General features: G+C 34.1%; 1 protein-coding gene across 1 annotated transcript; it reads right to left on the bottom strand.

Moving 5' to 3' along the window:
- Positions 1-1,569: 1,569 nt before the first annotated feature.
- Positions 1,570-8,784, bottom strand: LOC133316683 (BEL1-like homeodomain protein 4). The gene is made up of 5 exons (XM_061518459.1): positions 8,412-8,784; positions 6,772-8,202; positions 5,158-5,543; positions 4,131-4,191; positions 1,570-2,524 (listed from the first exon to the last, which is right to left on the bottom strand). Exons 2-5 carry the CDS (start codon positions 8,089-8,091, stop codon positions 1,895-1,897), a joined length of 2,397 nt encoding a protein of 798 aa, XP_061374443.1. The 5' UTR covers positions 8,092-8,202; positions 8,412-8,784; the 3' UTR covers positions 1,570-1,894.
- Positions 8,785-12,239: the final 3,455 nt, after the last annotated feature.

A 12,239-nucleotide genomic window follows, 5' to 3' on the forward strand; every position in this document is an offset into this window, starting at 1 on the left:
AACAAAATGGAAGTCCTTTTTTCAGTTTTTGTCGTCTATGAGATAAAAAATGAAAGTTAAAAGTAAATTTACATTCCTCCTAGCTAAAAAAGAGGAAACACGTGGCTTGGTTCTATATATTTGAGAAATCGTTTTTTCACCATTTGAAAGGTTTAGAGATTGCTTATTTATATTAGTGGTGGATTTATTTTCATCGGAAGTTGTAATTTTGTAAAAAAAAAAAAAAATTTGTCTCTTAGAGCTTGGCACAAAAATATGAAGAGGTCGGCTGAAATTTATTTGGAGGAAAGAAATAAAATAATATTTAATGGAATGATATTTATATTGGTGGATCATGTGTTTTATGATAGATTGGAGGAAAACTATTAGTATCACGAAGGATTACACTCATTTTTTTTCTTATAGTCAAGATGGTTCTTCTTCTTTTTTTGGTAAGCGTCAAGATGGTTCTTTACCTCATTTTTAATCTATTTCCCCTATATTTTCTTTACCTCATTTTTTCTCTCTTATTTCTTTAATTTTTTCTTCTCTTTTTTATCTTATTCATTTTTCTCCCTAATTATCTTTATTTTAACTTTATTTTATTTTTAAATTTCTACTGTTATTTATATATTTTTATTTATTTATTTGTTTTTATCTTTTTTTTATCTTTTTTTGCTCAATCTTTTTATTTGGGTTCATTTGCCATCGACCTCAACTAGTTTGGGATAAAAGTAAGTTTGATTTTAAGGATGTATATGACAACGATTCTGTTCTTTGACACTATTTTTAAAAAGAAATAAATTTACTTATTTCTATGCTTAGAAAGAGTTTTTGGACAAAATAATATATTTGATAACACAACTTATTTTTATATACCTGTTAGAGATATATAAAATTATTAATATAACCTCATCGATCCATCAGTTTAAGTTTTTGGATTGAATTGATTTTTTACATGATATCAGAGTTTCGGTGTTACGGGTTCGATTCTCACCGCCTCCCATTTATTAATAATTAACTATATCTTGTGAAAATTTTTAGCACAGATACGCTGGACCTAATGCATTGTCCACTCTTCGAATCCAATGGGCTCTCGTGTAAAGAGGCATGTTATTGGTTCTTGGGTTGAATTGTCCACCATTAATGTAGTCTCACCCACCAGTTTAAACTTTTGGGTTGAGTTGGTATTTTACAATACCCAAAGAAAGAATAAATATTTATTACTGATAAAATATTATATGATGTTGTATTTAATAAATAATGTCCCTAGGAATAAAAAGTAAAAAATATTATTTCTTATTTCTGAAATCTGTGTTCCTAGACAACAAGTTAATTTTCAGGGAAAAAATTATTTTATCAAGTATTATTTCTAACCATTTTTTAATTTTTTGTTAGGTGGGGAGGGGGTCGGGATAGCCTTGTTTATATATAACACACTACAGTCTACAGACGCAGTCGAATTCAATTTTTTTTTTTTTGGCCATAGCCTTGTTTATATATGAGAACTTATATAAGGACATTGGAAGGTTTGACACTGCTTCGAGATCTTAAAAGAAAGAAAGAAAGAATACTTACTATTCTGGCCAGTGACAACATCAAGTCCTATCAAATTAATCTAAATCCCTGAAATGATTAAGTACACATATGGGGTAAAAGTCATGGAAAACAATCTACTATACAGTTACACAATAGATTTCATAGTAACTATACCTATTAGCTAACTTAACACTACGTTTCTCATATCGTGTAACCTTTTTTTCCTGTCCTTACACAATGCAAATAAAAAAACGGAGGAATATCAAAGAGATATTAAATGGGAAAAAAAAATGTTTTTCTTTTGATGATATAATATAATAAAGCATCTTCCTATATTTATATATATATATTATTCTGTAAAGTACTATATGGAAGATTAAATGCCTCCAAAGTCCCTAACAGAGAAAGGAGATTTATCCGGCATGTTTCCGGCGTGGCGTAGCCCTAAGGTGAGTGACACGTCACCGGCGGTGGTCCCAAATCTAATGAGAGTGGATCCAATGTCAGCACTTGCAGATGCGGTCCCATAATCTGCTGTCACCAAGCTGCCATGGCGACACGTGTCATCAATGGCTATTGATCTGTGTAGGGGCAGGTCTGAATCGAAGCACTGAGACCCGGGTGGCGCCACCTCAGAGGCGGGGGCGTTGACGACCGTGTTGGTGGTGGTGGTGGTGGTGGTGTTGGAGCTAGAATGGGCTGCTTGGTTTTCCGAGAAGCCTTGTCTATTGATTGCAACGAGTGAAGGGTCGCTTTCAGTAGCATTGATATCGGATCTTTTGCCTGTTGGTTTTGTTGTTGTTGTTGGTGGTGGTGGCGCTGTTGCTGTTGATGTTGTAGCTGTTGTTGGTGTGGTTGGAGTTTGTGCTACGTGGGCACTATTGCTATTGCTTTGGTTCCTTTCTCTCTCTTCTGCACACTCTGCTTCTTTAAGTTCTTGTTGGTACATCTCTTCCACCATGGGTTTCCACAACCGAACCCTGGCATTAATGAACCAGTTTGATACCTGAAACAAAACATGTTCAAACCATCCATCTCAATACACGCGGATGCAATTTTATATTTTATATTATAGTATAGTATACACATCAATCCCCGTCCTACAAAATTTTATGTAACTATATATATAATATGAAGAAGAAAAAAAGAAAGAGATGAATATAATGCTACTTTGTCACATCAAAGCAATGATTTATCTCATCATAAGTGAGTCAACAATAACATATACGAATGTTGTATAGTAGAAAATTAGAAATTAATATGCACGATCACTTACACTTGAGAATAGGATAGATTGATTTAGATTAATAGTATGTAACATGCACCCTGCGAGCTAGATATTATCAGTAGAAGAAAACAAGGACACAGAAAAATTGTGGTTAGGGACCGAGGTATCTTCTATCGGGTGTTGGAAATTTCTACAATACTCTCTCGTTTCTCCCATTTTTTCATATATTCATCCAATAAAAATCAAACATCAATGCTAATTAATGATATGCAAGAAAGAAAAATATTATTTTAAATACAGGTATAAAAAGATGAATGACAATGGTACATATTACTATTGTACTAAAAATGAGCTCGTGGGGTGTGACACAAACGACAGTGAAATGACAGATTTAAAATGATTTTGAGATTACATACTGCAACTGATGGAACTATTCATCAGCAGTTTCTTCTAAGAAAGGACGGTGCTTTAATTGTATGACCTTATGAGTCTACTCCTCCCCCGTGTCACTCACCATTACACGGTGTAGGCATATATGGAAGGCACAGGAAATTAATCATCTATTTTATTTTTTTCTCCCTCACTTAATTGTATAGCACGTAAGAAAACTCTTGGATTTTGGTTTATCATGAAAAATAAAAAGTACACAGTTAGTGCAGAATATGCATATGTACGGGAAAAATTAGCAAAAATAGAACATATATTAATTATGTGTAATATTCTAAATCAATTGGTTATATAATTAGCAAAAAAAAGAACTAACAACATAATGAGCTAGCAGATGAAGTTGCATGAATACGTAATATGGCATTAGAAGAGAAGACAGAAGGCACTAACATCTCTAGCTAGAAAACATTTATTTCCCATATTTATGGTTCCTATTGTGTAGTTGTGTGAAGCTAATTGATATGAGAGAGAAAAAGGAGTAACTGGGAGAGTGCGCTCGATTGGTATCAGCAAACTTTCATGTCTCATTGCTTCTGTACTTACCTCTGCTCATTTGATTTCAGAATTAATTATGTCATGAAGTAAAAGATTCCAATGTTAATTAAAACAAGGAAAATAAATAAATAAATAAGGCTTTCTTTCTAGAGGGAAAAAAAGGAAAAGAAAAGGGAGGTAAAGCACAATAATATCCACGTGGGCTATTGGAAGAAACCGGAGAAAAACCCAAAATCATGTAAGTTGCATCTGAACTTACTGCTGGTCCCTTTTCTTATATCAATGAGTTTCTTTTTTCTTTTTTACTTGGTCTTGTCGATGTGGACCGTGCGTCTAATTAATTGAATACAGAGCCAAGCTAAATAATTGTCTCTTTCTCTCTCACTCTCTATCTTTAACGTTTTTACTGTATTGTGGAAAGCTAAGAGTAGAGGAGACGAACCTGATTTCTCGATAGCCCAGTCTGTCGTGCCAAAAGATGCTTATCTGCATCGCTTGGATACCTGAGAAAGAGACCAGAAAATGACATCAGAGTCCTTGCCTTAACCGTATAAAGGGTCACCGGGCTTTCTGTACCCTAGCTGAGTTTGACACCTTTCTTTCTTTCCCTTCATGGGCGTGAGAATCTAAGAGAAAGAAATAAAGATCTTTGTCCTAGCTGCCATAGCAGGAGTAAAGTGTATCACTGTACACACTGACCACTGTCTCTCCTTTTTATCCCCCCATTAATCACTTAATCTAATTTGGTGTTTGCGTTAACGCCTTTGTACATGTTTTTCTTTTTAATAGAGATATTGAAAGTAGATCAGAGAAAGATACCAAGATATTGTAGTTAATGCAGTGATGATATATATATATATATATATATATATATATATATATATATATATATATATATATATCTTTCAACCTTTTTGCTGTCGAGACAACATCCAAGGATGCTGCAATATTACTGCATTACTGTTGATCTAAACGACCATAAGCATACGGAACATAAATAATGGCCTTTTAGATTCTCTCTTTCCTTCTGCCACCCCTCCTCCCATTCTTTCTTTTTCTAACCCTGCTGCTTTTTTTTTTTTGTCTAGTTAATGATTACAGTATCTTTCGTGCTGTGTGCTATCCTTTTTATATAATCTAGTAACTTAAAAATCATAATGATATATATATATTATCCCAAGATCCTGGTTAGTCGCAGGTGTAAAATATGTTATATTAGAAAATGATATTTCAATTTCAACAACTTTATTTACTCTTTTTTATTTTATACCACATTTTTTAAAATGATAAATTAAAAAATAGAAGCGATTAGAATTGGTCAAATAGTAAAAAATTTGAATAAGTTATATTAAATTATGTATTCAATTTTCAGTTATATAAAAATAAAAATAAAAAAGAGTATGTAAATGTCATTCATATGTTATGTTTAAGTAATAATAAGAGAGAGAGAGAGAGGCAGAGAAACGTACGGGTGGAGAAAATGCTCGAAAAGCCAAGCTCTTAAAATGTTGACAGATCGTTCAGGCAAGCCTCTCTGGGGTCTCCAAGCTTCTTGTTCCATCATCCCCATTTGATGGAAGGCTCTTTGTTGTCTTAGGCTTTGCTCTAACATCTTTAGCCTTGGGGTCTCTCCCTTGGTCAAACCTGAAGACCCTGCCCCATCTTTCTCTCCCAGAAGCTCACAACTGTGCTTCAGCTGCGCTGATATCGCATCCTTCAGACACCGGAAATGCCGAGACATTGCTTTCTGCGCAAGTGCTGTGTATGGAACTGCTGCACCAAAACCCATTACCAGGTCAAATGAGTTCACTACCATTTGCATTTGTTCGCAGTAGTGGTTGTATCTCCTGTCCACCTGCAAAACCCGGATAAACTTTATTCACACCGTCAAATTTGGACAATTAATTGGTATGGGAATATGAATGATAATCGGATAATCAATTATCACGATACTATGTTGAAAGAACCAATAAAGATAAGATATAGTAAATGCATGTTATCATTTACTCATCCATCAATGCAAGCGGTTTGTGAAAAGCTGGACGAACCAATTTAGCATTAATAAAGGAAAGCAACTTATATGTCAAATAAATATGGATAGTTTAGTTGGATTTATGAGCATTAACCCAAACAAATAATGAAAAATTACCAAAATATATATATATAGTTTATGATTTTTAAATGGATGGAGTAGACGGGGCAGAAAGAGATGTTAAAATTCAAGTATATTTGAATTTGGTGAGTGAGACTATGTTACATATGAAAAAAAGAAAAGAACCCAGCTATGGTGGTCTATAAATATATGAGTAAGGAACATTAGGGATTTGCTGAAGTAATTTTTATTGAGAATGAAGAATATCGTTGGGTTTCTTGGATGACATGCACTCTTCACCAATCGCTTGTGTTGTGTGCATAAACAAAATTAAAAAAGATAAGATAAGACTGAATATTTTACTTGTAAAAAGGAAAAAAAAGAAGAGAAAAGACCCCTCCGGATCTCTTTCTGGTCAACTGAGATAATGATTAACAATGGCTTTCACTGCAATATTTCTATGATGGGTATGGATCCTGTAAGGTGGAATTGGGATTGATGATAAATTGGTACGTAGCAGATATGGTGAGGGGGTGCCTTTCTTTCCTTCGGTTGGGGTCTATCTTACTAATCAGAAGGAACGTCGCTTCTTGATGGACGTATTTTCCTAAAGGTTACTCTCATGGTTTTCACCAAACTAAGAAACCAAAAATAATATAAAATCATCCCAGTCCCACCAATCAAATCGAATGATTAAAAAAATGGGTTTTTATTAAAATAAGGAAGAAATCCCTACCAACTGATCCTATGCAATGGAACCCTATTATACCAGCCGGCTTTTTTCCTTTCTGAGTTTAAAAATAATAATTCAAGATACCGGCCGGAGAACTGTGTGTTTTATTGTCCCTGTTGTTAATCAGAAAATTATAAAATAAAATAATGCACTATTAATGGACTAAACAAATAAGAAGAAAAAGATATTGGGGGACCTTGACTCTTGATGGATGAGAGAGGGTGAGAGAGAGAGAGAACAGAAATAGAGATTACATGCCTCGTCAAGCATTGATAGAAGTTTGACCTTCCTTCTCTGATGCTCAATTCTATCAGCCGCTGACAAAGGAGGAGGAGGAGGAGGATCTTTTGATGAAGAAGAAGAAGCGCCGCCGCCACCGGGATTTGAATTAGGGTTTGAATTCTGCCTATTGAACTTGCTCTTCTTAAACTGACCCCTCCCAACACTGCAAAACTCTTCGAGCAATTCTTGAGCAGCCTTCACATACTTTGAATTTCTCAGAACATTTACAATACCTAAGGATGACCCGAAACCCTGGTTGTTATTATTGTGTCCTCCTATGGAACCACCACCTTGTAAATGCAATGCCTGAAGATTATTATTCTTGTACGGAAACTGAGCTGAGGAAGATGGACCGGCTCCACCTCCACCTCCAATTCCACCTCCTTGATTGTAATATATAAAACCACTATCCCCCATCCTCAATTCCTCAGCTTTTGCAGCTTCCAAGTGTTGCAACGAAGAGGACAATGATAACGAAAGACCTTGGCTTTCCACAACGCCACCAATCTCACCTTGGTTGTTGTTGTTAAGGTGAGGAGGGCCAGTGGTTCCTCCTTCTGGATGAGCACTGTCATGAACCCATGTAAATTGGCCAAAAGTACCACTTGGTGGTCCTGAACCAGTGAAACCTTGTAAAGAATTAGAAGAAGGGTGTGGAAGTAACATATGGAGTGTGGAAGAAGTTGGAGGAGAAGGGGAAGGAGATCTTGTTTGAGGAGGGTTCATGAGAAAAAGCTGCATGGCAGCTGCTGAGTCTGCATTAATGCTTGAAATCTGGTTGTGATGGTGATGATGATGATGAACCAAATTACTGTCACGGCTATTCACACTGTTCTGATTCTTTGAATCTCCCAACGGTCCCAACCCAGTTGTTATCATCCCTTGTCTGTTTCCGTACCACTCGCTGCTGCTGCTGGCCACTCCTTGTGGCCTCGGGGACCGATACGTCGCCGTCGACACAGACTGCTGTTCCAACAATTCAGCGGCGGTGGCGCCGGCCGGAGGGAAATTAAACATCTCTGACAACATCCCTGCGGTTTCATAAACCGGAAGCTCTCCACCTTCCTCTTCTTCTATCCCAACTAATGGTGGTGCTCCCTCGAACCCTTGTTGCAACCTCACCTTCTCCCTTCGGATCTGCTGCTGCTGCGGTGTTACCGCTGATCTCTCGAACCCATTCGAGAAACTGAAGATTCCTTGTTGATAATCTTGGGACATAGAATTGGAAGAATCAAGCTTACTGGAGCTGTGTGAAAGAAATATGGATGGAAGTGGTGGCGGTGTTGCTATTCCCATATTAAAATCATCATCTCCTTTTTCTTCACCTTCAACTTTATATCACCACTCTCCAATATAGTTGAATTATTGATCAGTAATAAGGATAAGCAAAATCCAACAAACACCAACCTATCATGAAATTGAAGTCAATTATATGATATAGTGAGTAGAAATAATTAAGGAAATATATAGCAAAAAAAAGAAGAGAAATTAAGGATATATATTATGTAGAGTGATTGATTGAAAGAAAAAGAGAGAATAAATAAACAGGGTCTAGGCCCCTCTTCCTTTCTTCTCAATCTCATCATGTATGTATATATACATACATATGTATGTACCTCTTAGAGTTGCAGAGTATGAAAGGATGTAAAGCTCTCAGACATCGTTTTCCTTTGTGTGGTTTTGAAAGCTTCTACAGTTCCTTCTCTCTCTCTCTCCCTCTCCCTCTCCCACACTCTCTCTCTGTTGTCGCCTGTCGTCTCTTTCTTTCTCTTTCTCTCCTTTTCTTTTGTTGCTCTTGGCGGTAAGTGTTTTTTGCAATCACCTTCTGGAAAAAGAAAGTGCAAGTTACATACAATATAAAATTAAAAATGAAGGCTTTGGGTATTTGTCTCAAACAAACACAAACACAGTGTGAGAAACAGAAGAGAGAGGAAAGGGAAGCGGTCGCTGTTCTTCCTCTCCTTCGGTCTCCACCTCTTCCTTTAGTTTTTTTCCCCACCAATAATGTCCTTTTATATATACTTTTTTATCTTTATATTCTTCAATTCGACACTGTTTTTTAACATTAATATGAATTGTACGCAAAAGAAATAATATATTCATGGCTTCGAAAGACGATAATAACCTTATCGTTTCTACGGAACAAAAATTACGAATACAATAACTTTTGGAGTTACTACTGGTCAAAGCAAGGGAATCCAAACTAGCGTTTTCGACAAAATGATGACTACGATGAATTTAACCGGGTTTGTATACTATCATTTTTTTTTTTATCCTTTTATGAAAGAAGCTTACGAATGCAATATGAAAAAAATCTTCCTATGTTTAATTATGAATATGTTAAGAGGATCATTTTAATAAGGATTGATTAGTTTTATATTTGGGGTTGTGAAATGACCAAAATGTCATCACAAATTTGGCTTTTATTGTCATTTGCATACGTCCTTTGGAAACCAACGCAAACTACGGAATATAATAAAAGATAAGGTGAGTACAAAGTCATCTCAATGACCCAAACTACCACCATCTTTTTTGATATTTCAAATGACCATAATGCCCTGGACAATCATTGCCGATGGAGCGGAGCCCCCTTAGTTGGTAAGGTCATTTTGGTAATCTAAGACGCTACAGATTCATTAATAGCCCAATTGAAGTAAGATAGGGAAAAGGAGAGATTTTAGAAATAAGGAATGCTACACGAAGGGGATGGATGGCACGTGCGAGTGGATGGGCAAAACAGTCAAGTTAGGATTGTGTGGGAGAAATAGGGTCTGAAAAGCACACTTAACCGCTTTAAGGTTTGGCACTATCACCGTGGCCATGTTCATTTTCCCTTTTTGGTGTATCCTTTTATTTTTACAGGTGTTTTTGATGTTTCGCCTTCTTTTACTTGCGTTTAAAATTAAAATATATTTTTACCAATATATATATTATGTTTATTTTAATTTAATTTTTACATAAAAAGATTTTTAATTTAACTACTTTTAACATTGGTTGATCTATTATCATTATAATATAGTCAGAATTATATAAAGTTATTTTGAAATGCAAAAATTATATTGAAAATAATTATCACGTATAAAAACTAAAGATACAATATTAACCTAATATTTATATTTTCTTGTATTATGATTGTAATACATTATCTTATAACAATAATAAACATGAAGATTGAATTGAGAATGATCACACACATATATATATATATATATATATGAATTAAATTAACGAAATATATATAAATAAATAAAATAAATGTCATGAAAAAATAAAAATATATTTTGATCTGCCTTTAGTAACCTTGTAGTATTTATTTTTTCTGTGTCACAAAAAAGCTGTTGCATGCGTTAAGTGCTAAGTAACTTGAACTTTTTATCTTCATTTTTGTGATAAAGGATCAAACACCGGCCAGTTTGGGACAAGCCAGCATATGTCTCGGACTCTCGGTATCTCTCAATATTTTTTATTTTTATTTTTTTTGGAAAAAAATCTTTTCGTAGGGAGAGGAAAGGCAACACGTCTAATATTAATTTACCAGCAACATTTTTGGTGGTTTAGTTTTCCCTGAAATCATAAATTGTGATAATATGTACTAATTAACTAATAAAGAAAGATGTACATATTTTACCGTCATGGGAAAAAAAACAGTATTCAATACTATTTATTTTGAATTCATATGCGGTTATATGCTCCAATAATGTTGCTTTTATATCGAACTTATTGTAACATAGCTAGCTCTCTTATTCTTTTCCGCAAGAGTTTGTACAAGAGTTTGACTTTAACACTATATATATGCAATATCAATATACACGCCTTTTGATGTTTTTAGCAGCTCTTTCCAATCAAAAAGAAGAAAAAGAATAGCTTAACCACTTCCATCAATTTTATTAAAGAAACGTCTCAAACTTTTTTGAATAATAAAAAAGTCACGAGAATTACATATTCTATGAACGGACCCAATAAGAAATAAAAAAAACACTTGGCTTTTCTTGCCAAGCAAGAGAAGCAATTTGTATTTAATTAATTTATTTTCTTTTAATAGAAGATTAATCCCGCCCTCCTCTCTCTCTCTCTCTCTCTCTCTCTCTCTCTCTCTCTCTCTCTCTCTCTCTCTCTCTCGACAAACATGCTTTTTGCCAAATTATTTAATTACATTGTTTTTTATATAACAAAAACTCCCCAAGGTTATGACTAATAACTATTTCAATAATTTATCTTGTATATCAAAATAAAAGTTTAATTTCTTCACATTTGCGTAATCTTTTTTAATTATTATCTCTTAAAGGATTATGCATGTCATATTTATTTTTTCATTTTTTTTATTTCTAAATTTTAATTTTTAATTAATTATGCAAAATATTTAATTTTATATATTTTCCTTTTTTAGTCTTTTTTTTCAAACTATACCTGAAATAAAATATTAAATATGCATATATCTTTTAATAATTTGAAATATTTTCCTCGTAAGTATTTTTTAAAAAAAAGTAACTAACTTTAAAAATACACATAAAATATGATGTTGCCATCCAAAATTCGTATAAGCCCATGTTCGATAAACGCGCCAATGGTCGGTAATCGCATCTCCATTTTCCATTTGCCACACAGCTGGGAAACCCGTTCATACATGCTCTTGTAATCCTTACAGTATCTGGCTATCTCTCTTAGCTTAAAGTTGTAGTTAATTAAGTAAACATAGATATATGTCTTGAAAATGTAGACTACAACCAAACAATCAGTAATTAAAAAAAAAAACCTATATATGGTCCTATCTTTATATCTATATATTCTATCATACTCCACATCACCAATACGACTTGATGCTCACAAGAAAATTTTATAGATTTAATTAAAAATAATATGGTGGAAAATTCGTAAGAGACGAGCCAAAAATTAATATATATATGTAATTACCAGCAAGAAGAAAATTGCATGATTTGAATATTTATTTTCTAACAAACATGGATACTTATCAATTATTTAAAGTCATTGACGTGTACAAACAACCTTAAATATAAGTGTAGACTTCCCCAAGAATACAATATAGCTCAGCTTACTTGTATCTCTCTCACACACATATAGTATAAATACATAGGAACCTTCAAATATCCTTTGGTGTTACTTATGGTTAGCATTAATCGACCAAGTTTTATAATTAGAGAAAAGATTGATTCTATTGAAAGGTTCAATTATAAATATTTAATCACCAATAGTAATTGACGTTTGTTTGTTTCCATGAAAAACAAGTAGGATTTTGGAATACGGAAATGGGAGAAAGTGGGAATTGTCTTATCTGAAATGCAATCAGCAACTAGGAACTAGCTATGCCTAGTTTGTGCAATCTTAAGACTCCAATTTGCTACTCATTACTCAAACACTCAATTAAGAGAGGGAAACGAAACACTTTGCTTTTCTTTTTCCAACTACAAACCGAAAGGACAACTGAC

This window comes from Gastrolobium bilobum, unplaced genomic scaffold, assembly GCF_033153095.1.
Source record: "Gastrolobium bilobum isolate Gb01-03AN ecotype WA unplaced genomic scaffold, APGP_CSIRO_Gbil_v1 utg7803, whole genome shotgun sequence".
NCBI lineage: Eukaryota > Viridiplantae > Streptophyta > Magnoliopsida > Fabales > Fabaceae > Gastrolobium > Gastrolobium bilobum.